Source organism: Myodes glareolus, chromosome 9 (assembly GCF_982192425.1).
Source record: "Myodes glareolus chromosome 9, mMyoGla1.1, whole genome shotgun sequence".
Classification (NCBI taxonomy): Eukaryota; Metazoa; Chordata; class Mammalia; order Rodentia; family Cricetidae; genus Myodes; species Myodes glareolus.
The window spans coordinates 1,098,285-1,119,191 of record NC_142034.1 but is presented as its reverse complement, the minus strand read 5'-3'; the positions used below and the strand labels follow the sequence as shown (position 1 = coordinate 1,119,191).

Sequence of the window (20,907 nt, the reverse complement as noted above, 5' to 3'; positions counted from 1 at the left end):
ATAGTCTCGAACCTCTCTGAAACTTGCTCCATATCACCAACTTCAACTTTCCTCCCTTCTAAATTCTCAGGCTCAGATGTTGTCAGCTTAGGTTAGGTCTTTTTCTTCCCACAAAAAAGGTTTCATAGGCCTTCTGTTTACAACTGCACATACTTTCCAGGCAAATGCCTAATACTGTTTTCCTGTAGAAGGCTTCTAAGATTTTTCCTAGTAAAATTAACTCCTTTTGTTCCACATCATCAAGGAATTGTCCTAATGATGACCCTGCCAATTCCCAGAACTGGCTACTTCTTTTAAGGCTTTAATGAATGGTGGGGCAAAGCTCAAAATGTCCTCAGCAGTCTTGTTTGTATCCGCAACTGCCTGGAATAGTCTGATCTGTTGTCAATATGCAATAATCACAAAGAACACAAAGACAAGGAAAAAGACACACATATGGCTCCAAGGACAGCGAAGTCGAGTCGGTACAAATGGCGACTCAGGTGGCATTATACCACAACTGATTGCCAAGGGACCGCCAGGGACATAGCTCCATGAAGCGCGGGCCCCAATCCTCCGGCAACAGCCCATCCAGTCAGCATTTCTGCTACACTGGCGTGACAGCTGTGGATGTAGCAGAAAAGGAAGGGGTGAGGTGGTGTGTGATTGGTGGTTTCCCTTCTGTCCTGGGATGCCTTAGGCTGAGGTTGACCTCTGTTTCAGGATGCTGATCTCATAAAATTCTCAAAAGGGAAGGGGTTGTGGGGGTAAAGTCCTCCCCTGTGGGTGAGGCTTCCCCTGAGGGTTTTTTTTTTCCATATAATCTACTCCCTTGTCTGTCCAAACCTGGTTGACTGAGGGAGTATTGCTCTATGGGGGTGTTGGTGCAGCATCTTGGTTAATCTTTACGGCATCCAATCACTGCATTGTCCTATGTTACATATGAAGGACCCACAGCCTTGTTGAGAGACACCTTCCCAAAGCCCCAAGGGCCAAAAACAAGGCTTATGTGTGGCGTAGCCAAGATCTAGAACCAGAAGTCAACAAGCCCCTGGTGGCACTGTTCTACATTTGGCTCTGCCCTTAGCTGAGTCCCAAGCCATAGATGTCTCCACTTCCTGCAGGGAGGTGGGAGGCACAGAATTTTGCACAGTGGGGACCGCAACTCAGACCAAGCACACGCTGTTGTCACTGGAGTCACCAAAATATTACCCAACATGCAAAGCTCATAGTGGGGTTCACTAAGTGGCTGGGTGCTTCTGAGGCTGGGTGGGCACGGGGATGTAATAGAAAGACTCATTGCCATATACCACACCATCCAGGCCTCAGTGAAGACAAAGAAGAGGATTGTGGGGAGCTCAGCCTTGAGAGCAGGGTCATGGGAAGGATCATGGGGTCCTGAACGTGGAGGGGTCAGGAGGACGACCATGAGGTGAAAGCCCTGAGCAAGCATGGCTAGGAGGAGGGAGAGGAGCCTGGGGATTCAGTTCTGGGGACACACGGCCTGTTGTTGCCGGTGTAGTCTGGCTAGCCATGTTTCATATCACAAGGCCTCTGAGGTGGGCTTGTGGGCGGTCGGCTTATCTTTCAGGAAGTTGCTTCTGAATTGAGAGGAGGAACCAGGGTAGAGTAGCTTCTCTGACGGGAGCCGATGTCAGAGAGCCTTGGCGACCAAACCAGCACTTGAAGAGAAGTAGACCCCCACCTATCTAACTCACTAATTCACAATAATCAGACTCCTTTGTTGAATCAGCAAGACCCTGGTGGCATCCGCTGTATGTACGGATCTGCCCTTGGCTGAGCCCCAAGCCATAGATGTCTCAACTTCCTTTAGGGAGGTGGAGAGCTCAGAAATTAGCCTCCTGGGCTCTGTCCCCTGCTGATCTTTTGCTCTCTGTGTGGGAGGCTGTGCCGGAAGGAGACTTCTGTTACTACACAGGGCACAACTGCCAACATGGACGCTTTGCAATGCGAGAGGAGCATTCGTATATATCACATCTTGACGGTAGTGGATGTTTGTCGGCACCAGCCGTGCACACTGACCGGGCTTGAGGACCTCAGGATGCCAGCTGTGCCCAGCCTGTTCCCCAGGACCCCACACCTGTGTTCTTTTGTCTTTCCTGGTCACTGCTGGCTGGTGGGGCTGTGTAAAGGACTCAGCTACAGCCATCCAGGCCCCCAGTTGCTGGCTGGGGGTCAAGCTCCTCTAGAGGTAGACTTTACAGTATCGCCCAGCTCTGCAGAGGGATGGTGGCCTCCAGACGCCGAGGAGCGGAGCTGATTCAGAGAGATCAATAAGTGATGGCAGACATCACTGCGAAAAATGGTATATTTGGGTATTGCTGGCTACCTGCTCATTTTTGCCATATTCTTTTATCTAAATGTTGTTTTCTTATTCACGGACAAGCCAACTTATGAAGTGAATAAATATATTGACTTCGGACCTGTATTTTGTTTAGCAAACATTTCCCTGCAATTCGTAGTTCTCTATCATTTACCTTTGAGATGTTCTAAAGCTTGCGGCTGAGGGCGCTTGCTTTGTCTCTGCGACTTACGCTGGTGGGCAGGCGTGGACAGCCTCAGGGCTCACTGTAAGCCTCTGGACTTGTGGCTGTCTTAACCAGGTTCTCTCCATGCTGATGGAGGATTCTCTGTTCTGTGGATGACCCCAGCAGAGCAAAGCCCTCTCTGTGAAGGCCTGCAGCAAGAGCCAATCAATGCAGGAGTGATGTTGCTCTTCTGAGATGTTAGGGGTAGAGCAGGCCTTGGAGCTGGGTCAGTCCAGCCAGGCCTGGATGGAGGACAGAGGATCCGAGTTTAGGTTTAGAGGGAGGTCTCATGTCCTAGAGGCCTCATTCAAGGTTGAAAATGTACATTTCCCAGTGAGGTTGGTGACGCTGTCTGGGAGGCCACCTAGACCCAGGACGGTGGCCCAGACAGATGGGACTTGGGGCAGCAAGTGAGAGGTACCTACAGAGGGACGAAGGTTGCTGGGGCTTATTAGCAGAGGCCTTTGCTGCTCCAGGGGTTTTACCTTTTAAGATACAGGTCTCTGTGACCCTTGACCAGGGTTCTGTCTACACAGCACATCGGGCACTGACAACCCCAGTGGCTTCCATGGCTCTTCAGCCTCTGGTGCTCCTGGGACTCTTCAGGCTTTGCTGTCACTAGTGTCGAGGTGCATAGCCTCTATGAGGGCCATGGTGGTAGCTTGGGGAGCAGAGGTCAGCCCGGGTAGGGAAGGCTGAGATTTGGGGGTGAGCTGGCAAGACAGGAGGCTCTGTGGGGAGGTGGATGGAGCCGTGGTCTGGGTCTGAGGGTATCACTCATGCCTGATTCTCTGACCCCCTATTTTCCAGGTGCACAGAGCAGGGCTATTAAATCCCCCACTGTACAGCTGCTGCTAGTCACTTGTCCTGTGCGCACCTTATTCTGTTGGCAAAGGGGATGGGTCGGAAGGGCAGGAGACAAGGGGTGGCAGGCGAGAGCGTGGAGCAGCTGTGCGGCCAGCACAAATGTGTCTATTTTGTTCTTGTCCTTTCTGTTGCTTCCGGTTACCCCAGGAGTCAGCAATGTGCGGGAGACGAGGGACTGAACAGCTCACCATGGATCAGCTGACCGCTCGGGCCTCAGTTTCGAGTTCCTGTCCTCAAGAGCAACACTGGGAACTAGGCTGGCCCCAGGTTTCGGTACAGTGCTGCTGTGGCCTCTAATAGTGGCCTCTGAGACAAGGGAGGAGTCTGGGAAAGCCAACACTCACGCTCTTCTCACTGAGGGCCTTAGGGCTGCACCAACAGGGACCTAGCAGGGCTGGACCCTTAGGAACACGGCCTTTTAGAATGGGTGAGGCTGTAGCCACTGGCTCTTCCCCTGTGTGGGTGAGCTGCTCCTTATGGGGGTGTCTGGAGTGCTGAGCCTCCTGGGGGCTGGGGCAGGGGAGTGTCCTCTACCCCTGCTTTTGCCCTCTGCTGCTTTCGCAGACACTGGCCACAAAGCCCTGGAGAGGGGGGCAACAGTCTGAGTCCCTGCCCTCTTCAACTAGGAGCTGGCTGGAAAATAGAAGCCATGGTCAGAGACAGAAAAAAAGCAAGCGTTTATTTGTTTGTTTGCTTATTTATTTATTTATTTATTTCTGGCCAGGCTACTCAAAGGTAGGTACCACATTTTTCCCTCCTGATGGCAGCATGGTCAGGGCTACCTGGCTAGGGTGGGGGACAGATTGCAGAGCCCTGTGGACAAGCTTACAGAGGAGGGGTCCCACTCACCCAGAAGCACCAAGGGGGCACTTGAGTGTCATGGTCAGGGTGCTGGAGGAGTTGGGCTGAGTGGGTCAGCAGGACCGCTATGAACTCTGCTGAAACAAGGCATGGGGCGGGGGACCGTGGGTAGAGGGGCTCACTGGTACGGGTTGGGGTCACATGGAGTCTTGTGCTTGTAGGACATGTCTTCATACACTACACACCGTGAGTCCTTCTTCCTTGAGGCACACAGTTCCTCGATCTGAAAGGACAGCGGCAGTGGTCAGCATGGTGGTGCAGGTAGTGCGCCTGTTTTGAAGCAACCCCTTTCCTCGACAAGCAGTTTCCCCAGACTTGGGGAAGCAGAGCACGCTTCCATCTGCACCTGGCAGGGTGAACTGCAGGCAGGACCCAGGGCCAACGGCTGAGCGATCAGAAAGAGCTGACCGCTGTCGGGACCCTTTTCCCCTGTCGCACAGCACACGGGGACTCAAACACATTAACACATATCTCAGGGACTCCACATATCCTACATTCATACATGTCCATGCACACTCAAGCATCCCACACAGTACATACACATGCATGGCCACACACGTGCTGTCTCACTTTGTTGTGCACAGGGGCCTGGTCAGAAGCCCCACACTCTACCTCTAGGCTTCCCTCTGCCATTTTGTGTCCCCCTGCAAGATGCCTCATTCACACCCATCTGTGTCTTCAGTGCCTCTGACCAGATCTTTGGCCTGAAGCCTCTATCTTTCCTTCTGTCAGCCCGTGAGAAGGGCCAGCTCGTTGGTAACAGCCATAGGCTCACACTGACCTGTGTCTTCCTCAGCATGCCCAGCATCCCGAGGACCAGCCCAATGAGGAAGAAGCCTGCAGCCATGACAGCCAGGAGGAAAACTGATATCTCCTGAGGTTCCTGGGATACTTTTGATATCTCCTGAGGTTCCTGGGATACTTTTTCTGGGAAGATGAACAAAAAGAGCCATTGGTAGGAGAGGATTCTACTCGAGGCCTTAAGGTTCGAACCAGGAAGGAGCTACAGTGGCAGCAGAGGGGGAGCAACTGGAGGCTTCCAGGAACAAGTAGGCTCTGAGCAGACAGTTCCAGAAAGTGAAAAGAAGCTCCCTAGCAGCCAACGGGCTCCTGGCCTCGCCAGCAGTAGATGGGGGCATCCCCTACCTGTCACCACAAGCATGGTGGATGGGCCATCTTTTTTGATTTTTGTGACAGCCTGGCAGGTGTAGATGCCCATGTCTGCTCGCCGGAGGAGGCGTATGGTGATGGTCAGGTTGTTCTGGGAACCGGAGAAATCAATTCGGCCTGAGAAGTCCTTGTCTACTGTGGCGTTTTCCCCATCTTCAAAGTAAATCATATTGGAATGCCGTGGCCAGGTCTTCTTCAGGTAGATCCCCAGCAAGGCCTCACTTGTAGAGCAGGTGATGTTGATGGAATTCCCCTCAGAGGCAATCACGACGTCTGTGAAGGACCAGCCACCGTTACCACCAGGCTGGCGGAGAGATCTTCCCCCTTCCCGCATAGCACATGGGGACTCAAACACAGTGACACACACATATCTCACGGACTCCACATTCATACATGTCCACGCACACTCAAGCATCTCACACAGTATATACACACGCATGCTCACAGACGTGCTATCTCACTTTGCTGTGCACAGGGGCCTGGTCAGAAGCCCTGCACCCTTTCTCTAGGCTTCTCTCTCCCGTTTCTCATCCCTGCAAGATGCTTCTCTCAGACCCCTCTCTGCAGGACTGGTGTAGGGACTTGGTCAATCCTGTGCTAACATGGCATTTCAGAGAAGGTGCTGAGGGAACCCTGGAGCAGCGCTAGGTGCTGATACCCCTCTGACTAGCGGTCCATGGCCTCAGGGTGGGCTGTCTGCGACTCTGTTGCATCCCAGCACTAGGACTTCTTCCTTTCTGACCACTCCCCTCTCCGAGGCTCTACCCTTTCTCTCTCTAAGTCAGTCCCATCGCCTCTGTGCCTGCTCTTTCCAGTGCTGGCCGTGTCACCCGCCTTCCTCCCCTGTTTCCAGGCATCCAGAGCCTACGACTTTGTAGGAGGGGCACATGTTGTTCATGGGATTCCCACTCTTTCAGAGTCCAGCCTAGTTTGCTCTGCCCAGACCCCGCGCCACCTGTTTTCCTGTGTACACCAGCTCGAGGGCAAACCTCAGCACTTCACAGACAGAACGCTGTGCTTAAGGATTGTTCCTGGGAGCCGCAGCCTTCCTGTACTCTCATTGCAGAACCTTTGAACCCTACCACAGGACTTCCCACAGACAGCTGCTCTGAACGGGAACTAGAGAAAAACATCCTCACTAGCAACAAAGGCCACTGCTAATCATGTAAACAAAGCTTTCAAGTCTCAGCTTTTCCACAGACCTGAGGTGGCTTCAGGACCCCCAGGGAAGGGCTGAAACTCGGGAAGTCAAGACCAGTGCCAACCCTTCCCAGGCAGGTGTGTGAGGCTCCCCCTGGGAGCCCTATAATGTGGAGAAATGCTTACCTTGGGCATCCAGGGGGCCAGGCAGAACCATGACCAGTGTAAGGATCAAGACCGGCAGTGCATCCTTAGACATACTGCCCAGATCAACCGAGCAGGACCACATCATCAGCCACTCTGGCGGAAACACATTAGTGAGCAAGGTGACAGAGGCTCCCCCAAAAGCCCCAGGAGAGGAAGAAACAGGGGCGTGGTCTTACAATTTGGTTGGTGGTAAGTACAGAGGGAGGGCTTTCTGGAGGTGAAGGCGGAGTCTTGGTGGAGGAGCCTCACAGCAAACCAGGTCGGGGAACATTCTAACTACATCGCTACCGGACCCCAACTGTCCTCTTTGGCTGGTTGTCTGGTCCACCTCTTCATCGCCCCAACCCAGAGTCTCTACCAGAGACATCGAGAGAGAAGAGATAAAGGCTGGGGCTGTGGCAGAAAGATAAGGGGGTCTTAGAGTGTTAGAGGCCAGGAGGCAGCTGAGGTCTCCTCTGGTTTTTGGTATCATTTTCTGCTGGAACATGCTGAGGTCTACGGTGTCACCTGGCATCTCTACTCAATGGAGTCTCAGCACTGGCATCACAGAGCATACCTGGCTATAGTCCCAGAGAAGAAGTCACGTATAGGCTAGGCTATGGTTGCTCCTTCCTTAGAAGAGGGTTGAGTCAGGCCTGCTGGGTCAAAGGGTGGCCAGGAGCCCCCTCAACAGCAGCCCACCTGCTGGGGTGAGAGTGAAGACCCTGTGTCCGGCTCCCAAGTCAAGGGACATCTAGGACTCTTGTCCACCATGGAGCTTTATTTGGTGGTACCAGAGCCAGTGTGTGCCACAGTGAGGGGTGAAGTGTGTGTCCACTGTCCCATAGGGACCTAAAGCCAGTTCTTCCGTGGGGTCCCACTTGGAATGGCTGGAAGATGCGGGTAGATTGGTAGTGCTAGGATGTGCACGGGAAACGGTGTGGGGTACTCCAGGACACACAGGAGAGGAACTTGGGTAGAGGAAGGCCAAATTTGGAAGGTTTTGGGAACAAAGGATTGGGGACGGGGCAGGTCACGTGTGCCCAAGAGAGGGACAACAGGTAGAGAACCCCGTAACTTGAGAAAATGGGAGAGAAACATGAGGGAAGCTGGGTCAGGTGAGCAGTTGGGGAAATCATCACTCAAGGCCCAGAGGAGACAACCATGGTTACAGGGAAGCAAGAATATTCAAAGGCCTTAACCTAGCTCCCTCCCAGGATTCCTGTGGCCGTACACGGGGCACATGGACTGGACTGCTGCCACACCCAGGGCTAGCTTTGATGTAGCCTTCACATATGAACACTTTTGACTGTTTGAGGTAGCATGTGGCATGTTTCAGAGGTTACAGACACACATGGGCCCCGTGGACTGTGCCCAAATATAACCCAATGCTACGGGGGAGATGAAGGCCCAAACCCAACGCACTTTATTGATTACATAGACTCTTTTTTTTGAGACAGGGTTTCTCTGTAGCTTTGGAGCCTGTCCTGGAACTAGTTCTTGTAGACTAGGCTGATCTTGAACTCACGGAGACCCGCCTCTCTCTTTCTCTCTCTCTCCCCTCCCCCCAGTGCTGGGATTAAAGGCGTGTACCACCACCGTCCCCACAAGAGACACAGACTCTTGTGCCCCTGGATATAGGGCCATAGCCTCAGGGGCACTATGGTTGTGGCTTTGGAGGTCATCGTCACCAGGCACTGTCTTTAGCTCAGGGCTTCATTGTTAGGTCTCAGCATATGGTGTTCAGTAAGTGTTATGGTTTTTTTTTTTTAAAAAAATGTTTCTAACAATCATATTTCCCAGAAGATGATGATTTCTTCCATCCAATGATTTACCGTACTCATTTATTTAAAGATCGGAATCACAGAGGTTTACCTGCAGATTGGGTCACGGCATACGTAGGGGGAAAAAAATCACCCAAGTTGAGATTACCATGAGAAGACAAATGGACTCAAGAGGAACAGAGGGTGAACATGGGGGTGAGAGGGCAGTCAGGGTGGGGATCTGTAAGGAGAGGTCCTTAGGGAGATTAAGGTCTCCTGAAGCTTTGGTCCCTAGGGCTCCCTGCAGGCGGACCCACTCTGCCCCCTTGTGGTGGTAGCCGGATGGCGTTGCTTGGAAGGCTAAAACCAAGGGCCTCCGGAACCTGACAGCTGGGCCAGTGGCATTTGTGGCATTTGTTATTACTGTGAATCAGAACAAAGGCGTGACCTTGATCTCCTGAAGCAAACTGACGTGGTCCTCGCTGGTGTTGGAGATTATTAGAGAGAGGAGAGCGAGATGATGGGTTCTGCTGAAGTCGTGCTCTCTCTCTCTCTCTCTCTCTCTCTCTCTCTCCCCTTCCCTCTCTTCCTAGGTCACTCTCTCACTCTCTCGCTGTTTCCAGAGCCTCACTATGTCACTCTGGCTGGTATGGAATTTGCTATGTTGTTAAGGCTGCCTTGGACTTAGAGCAATGGCCTGGCCTCTGCCTTCCAAGTGCTGGGTTTTAAAGACAGGAACCACCACTTATAAAGGGCAGAGGCAGTGGAGTCTGAAGGTCAAGGGAAGTGAGAAGCAACCCCCCAAGGTTTTCAAGGGTTGTGCTTTCTGAGGTCATTCACAATTTATTTAGCAGCAGCTGAATTTCTAGACGCGCTAGGTGAATGTAGCTCTTGTTTCCTGTGGCGTCATTCTAATGTGTGGCTTTGCTCTGTGGGTTCCTTTTCTCTGAATTTTGTTGGGGTTGTGTGTGCGAGTGCATGGCCACACACAGGATCAACCAGAGATGTGTCTAGCGTCCTGGAACAAAGCATGGCAGAGATAGCTGTTTCCTCAGAATGGAAACTTGAGGGAGGAGGGAGGTTCATCAGGTTCTGGGAGCTAAGCAGGAAGCTCAAAAAGCTGTAGATTCTGGCGGGCAGTGGTGGCGCAGCCCTTTAATCACAGCACTCAGGAGGCAGAGGCAGGCGGATCTCTGTGAGTTCGAGGCCAGCCTGGTCTACAGAGCGAGTTCCAGGACTGGCTCCATAGCCACTGAGAAACCCTGTATCGAAAAACCAAAAAATAAAATATAAAATAAAATAAAAGAAAAAAAGATAACTGTAAGATTCAGGAGGCTCCTCTCCAAGTTTGTAAAAGGAGCAAAAAATTGCTATGGAAAGAGACTGGCCTTTTTGTCTCTGGTGTCCTTGAACTACCAGCTATCCCTGTGTCTGTGCTGAGGAGTTCCATCCAGAGGGAGCCTTCGTCTGGCGATGGATGGAGATAGAGACAGAGACTCACACTGGAGCACTGGACTGAGCTCCCAAGGTCTAAATGGGGAGCAGAAGGAGGGAGAACATGAGTAAGGAAGTCGGGACCATGAGGGGTGCGTCCACCCACTGAGACAGTGGGACTGATCTAATGGGAGCTCACCAAGGCCAACTGGACTGGGAGTGATGGAGCATGTGATCAAACTGGACACTCTGAATGTGGCTGGCAATGAAGGCTGACTGAGAAGCCAAGGACAATGGCACTGGGTTTTGATTCTACTGCATGGTCTGACTTTGTGGGAGCCTGGTTTGTTTGGATGCTCACCTTTATAGACCTGGATGGAGGGGGGAGGACTTTGGACTTCCCACAGGGCAGGGAACCCTGACTGCTCTTAGGACTAGAGAGGGATGGGGAGGTGGAGGAGAGGGGGAAGGACGGGGGAGGCGGTGGAAATTTTTAATAAATAAATAAATTAATTAATTTTTTAAAAAAAGAAAGAGAGTGTATTGGGCTGAAAAAAAAAGGCTCAGACCTGAGTTCAATTCCCAGTACCCACATCAGGTGGCTCACAACTTCCTGTGACTCACCTCTGGCCTCATGAGCATTTGCCCACACACAGATAAAAACACACAAAATAATAAAAGTAAATCTAAAAAAAAAAAAAAAAAACAGAAAAAGAGAGAATGAGAACAAGAGAGAGAGTGCGTGTCTAGGAGACTCTAGCCTGGCGGCGGTGGTGTAATCCCAGCAATCGGGAGGCAGAGGCATTTGAACCGGGTGGTGGTGGTGCATTCCTTTAATCCTAGCACTCAGGAGGCAGAGGCAGGCAGATTTCTGTGAGTTTGAGGCCAGCCTGGTCTACAGAGTGAGTTCCGGGACAGCCAGGGCTACACAGAGAAACTCTGTCTTGAGAAACTCTGTCTTGAGAAACCAGAAAGAGAGAGAGACAGAGACAGAGACAGAGAGAGATAGATAGACAGACAGATAGACAGACTATGGTGGTGTTAACTGCAAGTTGGGCAGAGACCCAGGGGCTGAAAGAATCAAAGACAAGGTCAGGAGAGCACTTGAACGGCCCTGTGAGTCGTGCAAACTGAGGTCAATCTCTCAGGAAATGGAACATTCTCATGGCTGCCTTTTCCTGTGTGGTACAGGATGGTCTGCTTCTTTGTGACGGTTGCAGGCTTACGGAGAACAGTCAAGTAAGAGACATCTCAGCTCCGGCCCAGTGTTCTAGCACCCACAGATCCCTTTACGTGTGTTGGAGGCAGCTGCAAAACGGGGGACATATGCTCCGGATTAACCATTTTCAAAGAAGCCTGGGACAGATGGCTCAGTGAGGGGCCTGTTAACATAGCACTTTCACCCCCTCCCCCGCCCACTACCCTGAACCTCTCCAGCCACTGAACTTCCCGTTCCCTAGTTTCTCTTTACTTATAAGGCCCAGTCATTTGGCTTTGTGCTCTCTTGGCCCCTTGGGTCATCTCTTGGCTCCATTCCTGGACCTCCTCTCTTCCCTCCCTCTTCTCTTCCTCTCTTGACCCGTCCCCTGCCCCCTACCCGGCCCCATCTGCTCTCCTGGCCCAGTTCAGTCTAGACCCTTCCAGATGCCTCCAACTCCTCTCTTTCATATCCACAATAAAACCTTCTCAACCACAGCTAGGGGCAGTCAAATCCCCATTTCCACTCAACACCTTATTAGGAAAATAAAACAGTCTCAGACCACAATACCAAATCCCTAAATTTCATCCTCTCCTTGAGTGGTCTTAACTTATAGATAATTTTTGTGTGTGTGTGTGTGTCCTAGCTTCTACTTTTGTTGAAATCCCTGGGGCTGGAAAGATAGCTCAGTGATTAAGAGGGTTTCCTGCTCTAGCAGGGGACTTGGTTTTGGTTCCCAGCATGTGTTTGATGTTTTTCACAACCCAGGGCCACCAGCCCAGAAGTAGTACCACCCACTGTGAATTTCTCTCTCTCTCTCTCTCTCTCTCTCTCTCTCTCTTATCAACATAGAAAACACACCACAGGTTTGCCCATAGGCCAATCCCGTGGAGTCATTGCCTCAACTGAGATTCTCTCTTCTAAAATAACTGTAGCTTGTAGCAAGTTGACATAAAAGTAGCCAGCATATCCATCCTTCTTGTCCGGCTCAGCATTAGTGCAGGAATGGGAACCAGAATGTGGGTAATCAGATTCTTTTCTTCTTCTTCTTCTTCTTCTTCTTCTTCTTCTTCTTCTTCTTCTTCTTCTTCTTCTTCTTCTTCTTCTTCTTCTTCTCCTCCTCCTCCTCCTCCTCCTCCTCCTCCTCCTCCTCCTCCTCCTCCTCCTCCTCCTCCTCCTCCTCTTCCTCCTCCTCCTCCTTCCTCCTTCTTCTAAAACAGGGTTTCTCTGTATAGCCCTGGCTGTCCCGGAACTCACTCTGTAGACCAGGCTGACCTGGAACTCAGAGATCCACCTGCCTCTGCCTCCCAAGTGCTGGGATTACAGGTGTGAGCCACCACTGCCCAGCCCAGACTGGTTTCTTGTGTTTACCATAACGTGTCAGTGAACTAACCTATGGGATTAGCCACATGTCAGCAGCTCTTGAGGTCTTTCAGGACCAGCTTGATCCTCTGCCCTCAGCCTTTCTCCAAAACTGCCAAGCCTGGCCCTGGGAGAGGGATGCTGAGTCTGTGCCCATCCATCAGGGACAGTGCCAGTTGGGAGATGGTGCCCTGGAGAGGCACTGGGTCTGGCTCTCCTGGTTACTAATTCTCCTGGGTCCAATCACCTGCTTAACTCTCTCGTTTTGCTTTTACTTACTTAATGCTCTTGTGGAATTGTTGCAGATTACGGATCCTTAAAGCCCCAGCTAGTGCTGTCTCAAGAATATCAGTTTTCACCATCAACACCAGTGCCTGTCTACGGCTCTCAAGGACTTCTCAGTCTGCAAGAAATGTCACTCTCCAGCCTCAACCTCTTTCGATAACTGCTCCTCCCTCCAAAATGCTGCTCAAGCCTTTTATGACTTACTGTTCTATGACCCTACATAGGTTAAGCAAAACCAGCCAGAGTACCCCCAAAGCCTCTCTCCACCGTGTAGCTGCCCAGAAGAACAGAGTTTCATCTCTGTCATTGATTTGACATTGCTGACCTGGGGGGAGATGGGTCTAGAAACCAAAAGGCCAAAAAAATAAAAGCAAAAGGCCTGACTCCAGCAGACAGACACTGACTCTCAGAGTTTTCCGAGCGACTTGTGATGCCTTAAGTAACAACTCCCAATGACCATGACCCTCGCCACTAGTGACCTTGGTTGGTACTTACAAAAGTTACTACGTAAGAGGCGGTGAGAGGCTGGATTTGCTCTTACAGAGGACCTGGCTCTGCACGTTAGGATGCACAGCCGCTTCTAATTCCAACTCCAGGGGATCAGATGCCCTCTTCTGGCTTCTGTAGGAGGGCACTCACCTACACAACTCCCACACCGCACCCCACACATATACACATAATTAAAAATGAAATCTTTAGCCGGGCATGGTGCTACACACTTTTAATATCAGTACTCAGCAGGCAGAGCAGGTGGACGTCTGTGAGTTTGAGGTCAGCCTCTTCTATACAGTGAATTCCAGGCCAGCCAGGATTACTTACTCTGACCTTGTCTAAAATAAAACAGAATAAAAATCTCCAAAAAAAGTAAAAAAATAAAAAGGTAAGCAGGGCAGGTGGTGGCGCACGTCTTTAATCCCAGCACTCGGGAGGCAGAGGCAGATGGAGCTCTGTGAGGTCAAGGCCAGCCTGGTCTACAGAGTGAGTTCCAGGACAGCCAGAGATACACAGAGAAACCCTCTCTCCAAAAACGAAACAAAACAACAACAAGAAGAAGAATCTTTAGGCGCTGGAGAAAAGGACTAGGCAGTAAGAGCACTTGCTTCTCTTGCAAAGGACCTGGTTTCCGTTTCCAGCACACATGTGGTGGTTCAAACCGTTTGTAGCTCTGGTTTCAGGGGATCCAACGCTCTCTTCTCACCTCCACAAGCACCGTGCAGCAAAATCACCTTCTAGAAAGAGGAGAGAGATTTCCACTTTTACCCATACAAATGAAACTCTACACAAGCAGCATGAGATGAAACTAAACAACTTCTCTTAACTATTATGAAAGGAACATTTCTTCCAGGGAGCGACTTTATAATAATTCACCCTTTTGCCTCTTTCTCTCTCTATCTATCCTACAGAATACATTATTAAAATTTTTATATCCAGCTCTGGAGAGATGGCTCACTGGGTAAGGGTGCTTGCCACCAAGTCTGACAACTGGAGTTTGCTTTTTCCACATGGTTAATGGTTCTCTTGTAGGAGAACTGGCTCCTACAAGCTGTCATCTGACTTCCACACACACACCGTGGCAATACACACCCCCGAGCAGAAAATAATAAACTGATTAAATAATAAACTGGTTAAAAAACTTTAAAAATTTATTTATTATATATACAATGTTCTCCCTGCATGTCTGCCTGCGGGCCAGAAGGGGGCACCATGTAGGTGCTGGGAATTGAACTCAGGACATCTGGGAGATCAACCAGTGCTCTTAACCGCTGAACCATCTCTCCAGCCCTTAAAAAGAACTTTTACATCCATTTTGGATATACTTTTATCCTGGCACCTTACTCTTCATTCTTTGAGAAAAGAGATGGATATCTAGCCGTGGTCCCATGGGCACAGGCACATGGGGGAGGGTCTGTTGGAGGAAGGTCAAAAGTCACAAAGAAGAAAAAGGAGATCACAGGACAAGAGAGAGAGAGAGAGAGAGAGAGAGAGAGAGAGAGAGAGAGAGAGAGAGAGAGGCAGGTCACGTGGTCACAGCACAAGGACAGAAGGTATGGAGCCCTGTGGCTGGAGTGAGGGGCGAAGACACAGAAGGGAGCCAGGGTGGCGAGGCACGGCAAGACCAGCATTCTGTCTCAAGCAGAGAAAACTGGGAAAGACAGAAGCTGTGAGGGAGCAAAGAAAAGCCAAGGGCTCCCATCCAGTTTCTCTCCTGGGCTTCTCGTGGCTGCTGAACGGGGGGCACCTGGGTTCCCAGTTCCTCTCCTCTGAACAACGGTTCAGAGCTGACTTCTGCTATGACTTCTTTTGAAGCAGTAGCACTCTGGACTGGTTTAGGTTTCAGAACCCCCAGATGCATGGGTCCTATGCCTGTGCCCAATGTGACCCAGGGCACCAGAGGAACTGGTGGGCTGGCTTGGCTTGAATTGGCCCAAACCCAGCATTATAATGAAATGGACCTTAATTTAGACTATTAGGCACACATCCCTGTGCACTTGGGTTCAGGGCCACCAACCCAAAGCTGCTCTGGGCCTGCTCTGCGCAGGGTCAAGGACACCAGGCAATGTCCTCATCCTCAGCCTTCATCTTTAGGACTCTGTATAGCACTAAACAAATGTTTTGTGGTTTAAAAAATATATTTAGAGTGTGTGTGTGTGTGTGTGTGTGTGTGTGTGTGTGTGTTTGTGTACCATGTGCATGCAGGAACCTGTGGAGGCCATAAAAGGCATTGCATCCCTTGGAACTGGAGTTGCAGATGGGTGTGAGCTGCCACATGGGTGCTGGGAACCAAACTGAGGTCTTCCCCAAGAACAGAAAGTGTCCTTAGTCCCGGGCCCATCTTTCCAGACCTGTTTTGTGGGTTTTAGTGTTTCTCACTATCAAGTGTATTTCCTAGAAGACCTACAGCTTTGTATAATCATTGATTTACCATATTTCCTTAACAATTTGTATCCTGAAGGCTTTTCTGAAGTGTGAGTTATATAAATGATGTAATTATTCAAGTAGGCATTACAATAAAGATAAATGGGCCCAAGAGGAACAGCAGGCGAGGGTGGGGATAAGCAGGGAGTCAGGTCTACGGAGAGAGGTTTGTGGGGAATTTAAGGGCCTGACTGTCCTCTCCAGGAGAGCAGTGTCCACCAGCAGGTATTTCCCCCCCTCCATCAGCTCACTGTCCCTGAGGACTTCCTGCAGACAGGCCCTCTCCACCCCCTTGTGGTAGGAGTATAGTGATGCATCTTTCTGGACCTCTAGTTCTCTGCTAAGACCCTGGAACCTGACAGCAGGATCCCGGGAACTTGCTATTGCTGTGAGTCAGCAGGCAGATCTAAGTGCCTGGAGCAAAGCTGGCACAGCACCCGCACCCCTCAGCTGGCCCTGGAGACCATAGGGAAGTGGGGGGCGGCGTTCAGCAGAAGGGTAGGAACCCAGGCCCCTTTTTAAAAGGCAGAGGGGATGAATCCTGAGAGCCAAGGGCTATGCAGCTTAGAATTCCCTCAACTTTGGAAAAAGTTGAGGTGCAGAGTAAGGAACTAATGACCACAGGAAAGAGTCTGTTTCTGTGAGTGCCAGAGAGAGGCCCGGACCACTGCTTAGCAGGCCCTTCCCTAGTGAGCCGCTGTCTCTCTTTCTACAGAGGATGTGGATGGGATCCTGTGCCTCTCCCCAGACATGGGGCATGGGCTACTACTGTGCCTAGCAAACACAGACAGGATTCTTTCTTGTTGTTCCAAGTGGGTGGTGATAGGTTCATGAATGCTTGCAGGGTGATGAGGACACCGAGGGTCTCCGAATCCTGAGAACATGATCAGTCCATGGTGCTAGCCTTGCTCTGGGTTCTCCAAGCATAGGACTCCATTCTGCAGGTGGCTTCCCACAGGTTCCAATCACCCATAAGGTTCCCTCATCTGGAGAAGGAGGGAGATAGAGAGGGAGGAAGAAAGGAAAGGAGAGAGTACAGAAGGGAGGGGGAAAGAGAGGGAGGGAGGGAGGTTGCCTGAGAGCCTGACTTGGGCCTGTGTGAGGTACAGAGGCACTGGCACAACCATGTACAAATCCCACAGCTTACACAAATAAGCAAATAGATTACACACACTTGAGATACTCTGAAACACTTTGATGTCTCCCAAATCCCAACAGAGTTACGTTTTGAGTACAGGAGGGGTTCAGTCAACTTCTAGGGCATCCTGAATCAAAAAAAAAAAAAAAAAAAAAAAACCAAAACCCTCTGTCCTCAATAAAAAATTTCCCTAGAGTCCTGGGAGGAATCTGAAGAGCAGAGGCCCCATTCTGTTCTCAGGGTGTTTCAGGGTCAAAGTGAGAGCCTGGGGACAGCAGATTCCTGTGAGCCTGTCTAAATGTGTGAGGATTGTCCAAATATAGATAGTCAGGTCTAGTCAGTTGAGTGCCTTGTAGTCTGCTGTCTGGAACTAATAAGGCCCCTTGAGTACCTTTTGCTGCAGGACGTGGAAGACCTTAGGCAGTGTCCAGTGGGGACCGCCAGGAAACCCATGAGTCAGACCAGGCCCTGGCATTTCATATCTGTGGTACTTCGGGGAACGGGAGCACTTGCAGCAGGCATACACACTGGCTCCTATTATCACGCTGCTAATGATGACAATGGCGACGATGACCCCGTTGCTCACTGAAGATGGGGGCTCAGCATTGACTTGCAAGCTCTCTGGCTTCCGGTCGGTGGTGTCTAGGTCTGGAGCAGGGAAGTCAATGAGAATTGGCTTGCATAATTCATCCCCTCCAGTTTCCCCTTGTTCCCCTCCCACCCCTCGACACGTCCACCATGAACTCCTATATGGGTGGGTAAAGGTTGTGGAGGAGGCTAGCAGGGGCCTCTGGGTTGGGCTCCAGAAATAGCGGCTATGTGGCCTAAGGGGAAAAAGTGTGAACGGTCTTGTACCTTTGGAATTGGAGAACGTGAAGAGTTTTCCACATTTCGAGCCTTCCTGGTCTCGGGGTTCTGCCAGAGACAAATTATCAGGTTTGGGGACCGCAGCCCTGGTGTACCTCCAGGTTAGAGAGTGGGAATTCTGATGTCACCCCCAATCTCCTATGGGCTCAGGGGACTATGGTGGATTGAACTGGTTTGAAGGGGTGAAGAGGGCATAGATTTAGACACATAGGGTCCTTGTTTGTGTGTGGAAGCAGATGAAATCCAGAGCTCAATTGTGAGGGGTTCCTCCCTGCTCCTTCCCTCCCCATTCCCTCCCTGCTCACTTCATAGCCTAAAGCTCACCAGTAACATTCAGGGTCAAGTTTTCGTCTTTTCTCTGGAGTCCATGCAGCCTCCACAGGTACGCCCCTGCGTGGATGTCCTGGACACCTGTGATCACCAGTTGGGCATGGCCTCCTTGAATCTGGAGGTGCCATGGATCTTTAAAGTAGTTTCCTGGAGGCTTTTTGTAGAAGATGGTCATGGTCTTTCCATTGGCAGTTAGCTCAATGGTGACGTCTTTGAAGGTGTGGGAGATGTTACAAGCCATCAGCACGCAGCTACCTCTGAGAGCGGACACTTCCGGTTTGGTGCATACGGGGTTGTCCCAATCTGTGGAGAGAGCACAGTCTTTACTTTGCAGCCTAGGCATGGTCTTTTATACCCCTACCAATTCCCCGGCAGTGATCCCAGGACTATTGGTGCTCCAGGGTCAGCTATTCTCAGGGACACGCGGTTCACCCTTCTGTAGTAGCCCAGCTCCCACCATATTGGGGCTACAAAGCCAAGGTCACTATCTGGTCCTGACCTTGGTCTGATCCTCCCACTGTATCTTGCCCTGAGTCCCTGCATTTGGGAGAAGTAAAACCCAGACTTACTTTGATTATGGGCATTCAGGGAGGCAGCCAGGAGAAGGAGGGTCCAGAGAATTCTGGGAAATGAGCCAGTGGACGTTACAGGGTAGGCCACCATGGCTCATTCATAGGATGGGCCTCAGAAGACAATTGTTCTGGTCAGTGGTTTTTGGACAGTACCTAGAGGAAGGAAAAAGAAGGGGTCAGAAGTCCCCCAAAGCTGCTGCAGAGGCCCATGGAAACAGCACCAGTTTCAGAAGGGCTATGCAGCCCAGGGTCCTTGAGCTCCTCCTGTCCACTCCTCCCCAGATTCCTGAACCTGTGCAGGGACCCCAGCCACCAGCGCTGTTCTTACATTTGGTAAAGAGTGCGGGGCTGGCTGAGGTAGAGCAACGGGCAGATAGGTGAAGCCAGGAGTGAGACGCATTGAGTTGGCTGCTTGGCACACTTCCTGCTTAGAGCTGCAAAGTTAACCAAGCAAACAGCTCAGGTTGTACTTTGTACAGAAACAGGGTCATGTTACAGTTTCGTCATTGACTTGACCTGTGCACTGTCTGTCTACAGGGCACTAAGTGGCCTCCGTTCAGTGCCTAGCGCCCATGATTCTCATGTCCTGCCTGCCTGTCCTTTCTTTCACTTGCTCAGTCATCCTCACTGAGCACCATGGTATAGGATGTGGTCTGTGTAGTCCAATAATGGCTGCCTCAGGACACAGAGGCCAAGAATCTGGTAATTGTTCCGCCCACTAGGCTGGATGTCTCCGCTGTCCCAGTCTGGTGCAGAAGGCCTGCAGGATTGCTGAAGTCCTGAAGAAGGAGGTCCTAACACTGGTGAAGCCTGCAGTGAGGTTGAGGGCAAACTAGCAGAGCTGCAAGCTTCTTTCTTCCATGCCTCTTATCTGGGTGCCATCAGAAGGTGCGGCCCACATTTAGGGTGGGTCTTCTGGCTTCAAATAATCTGATGAAGAAAATCCCACACAGAAGTTCCCAGAAGCTCATGTTTTAGCTGATCGCCGATGTAGTCAAGTTGACAACCAAGATGAGCCACCACAGTAGCTCATGCCAGAAAAGGAGAGACCTTGGCCATCTTTCAATCAAGCAGCCTGCCCAGTGCCTTTTCTTGCTTTAACCCTGGACTCTGCCTACCTGCCCTCAAGTTAACTTTGTACTATACACTTCTGAAGCACAGGTGAGCTTTATATTTCTTTGGTTTACCATAGGACAGGCTGATTGCTGCTTTTAGGAGGTGGGCAAATCTCCTAGACCTCAAAGTCAACCCAACCGACCCTGTCTTATGGTAGAGGCAGCTCCAGATCCCTGGACATGCGAGCTGCATCTTGCACCGTCCTTCACAGTCTCAATGCTTAGTTTCCAGCGCAGGATAGAGGCCCCTCGTACACATCCTCCTTACCAGTGCAGCAGCCGTGGGATGTGTAGATCCTGTTCTAAGGGTTCCTGGAATGCTGACTGGCAGTGAAGGAAGGAGAAAGTTCCGCAGAACATTGACCATTCGTGTTAGGGAACTTGCCCTCCAGAGAGCTCCCCAGTCAGCATGACCTGACTCCTACTTATAGTCTACTGCTTCTGTTGCAGAATGTGTAATACCCTGTTTCCTGACCCCTTCGACCACCACAAACATGTGCACATGTATAGAATACATGTATATACATGCATGCATATACATGTACACAAATATTATGTTGGAGGAGGATGAGACAGCAGAGATGAACCTCTAACGACCCTGATGATGTCAGGGTCTGTGTTTCCCACAGACCTGGTACATGTTATGTACACAGTAGTAGTCCAACAAATGCATCTGGACCCACTGAAGTGTAGGAGGGGTAAGGATCCTGCCCAGCCTTTCCTGACACAGACATGGAGCACAGCTTTGCTCTTTGTGACATCAGCCAGCAGCCCTTCAGAAAGGTTTGGTCAGTGTCCCATGGGAGTCCTGGTCCATATTCCTGGGCTGGAACTAGGCTTGTCAAAGGTCAGTCTTGGTCCACATCTGGACCCAGGTGATATGGAAAGCTAGTAACCTCAGTCAAAAGAATGTTGAATGGCTACTGAATCACAGCTGTAGGATGGGGACACCCACGGAAAGTGAAAGCCAGAAGCTGAACTCTTGCCTCAAGGCTATAGGAGTTAGGTCCAACAGTCCTGGGAGACTGTGCTCTTTAGCTTTGGAGACTCAGCTCTCTGGGGGAGGCAGGAAGCTCTCAGCGGGGGCATCAAGTGTGATGGGAATTTTCAGTTTTTACACAAGTTTCCCTGTTGGCTCTTAGGAAGTCTCTGAGCTAATCTACAATACCTCACAC

At 50.8% G+C, this 20,907-nt stretch overlaps 2 protein-coding genes and 2 long non-coding RNA genes across 7 annotated transcripts in view; 2 read left to right on the top strand and 2 right to left on the bottom strand.

Moving 5' to 3' along the window:
* Positions 1-4,072: 4,072 nt before the first annotated feature.
* Cd7 (CD7 molecule) lies at positions 4,073-6,889 on the bottom strand. Its single transcript, XM_048429385.3, has 4 exons — positions 6,753-6,889; positions 5,403-5,699; positions 5,038-5,183; positions 4,073-4,479 (listed from the first exon to the last, which is right to left on the bottom strand). Exons 1-4 carry the CDS (start codon positions 6,856-6,858, stop codon positions 4,375-4,377), a joined length of 654 nt encoding a protein of 217 aa, XP_048285342.3. The 5' UTR covers positions 6,859-6,889; the 3' UTR covers positions 4,073-4,374.
* LOC125397162 (uncharacterized) lies at positions 6,820-13,182 on the top strand. Its single transcript, XR_007231016.3, has 2 exons — positions 6,820-6,962; positions 12,815-13,182. It is a non-coding gene; the product is annotated as an uncharacterized LOC125397162 (long non-coding RNA).
* A 318-nt stretch (positions 13,183-13,500) lies between these two features.
* Positions 13,501-20,907, bottom strand: part of LOC125397135 (secreted and transmembrane protein 1b) — a 12,088-nt gene continuing 4,681 nt past the window's right edge. For 2 of the 4 annotated variants that reach the window (XM_048429339.3, XM_048429340.3), the window contains exons 2-6: positions 18,615-18,770; positions 18,040-18,348; positions 17,704-17,763; positions 17,240-17,496; positions 13,501-14,023 (exon numbers count right to left, since the gene is read on the bottom strand). In XM_048429339.3, the coding sequence (XP_048285296.3) occupies positions 13,943-14,023; positions 17,240-17,496; positions 17,704-17,763; positions 18,040-18,348; positions 18,615-18,708 (801 nt within the window). In that variant the 5' untranslated portion in view covers positions 18,709-18,770 and the 3' untranslated portion in view covers positions 13,501-13,942. Of the gene's footprint in view, positions 14,024-17,239; positions 17,497-17,703; positions 17,764-18,039; positions 18,349-18,614; positions 18,771-18,945; positions 19,075-20,907 lie in introns of those variants that run through there. The other 2 variants (XM_048429341.3, XM_048429342.3) reach the window with 2 other exon arrangements.
* The window catches only part of LOC125397137 (uncharacterized), a 26,819-nt gene continuing 25,051 nt past the window's right edge, over positions 19,140-20,907 (top strand). The window contains exon 1 of the long non-coding RNA XR_015738695.1: positions 19,140-19,778. This is a non-coding gene — a long non-coding RNA (uncharacterized LOC125397137). The remainder of the gene's footprint in view (positions 19,779-20,907) is intronic.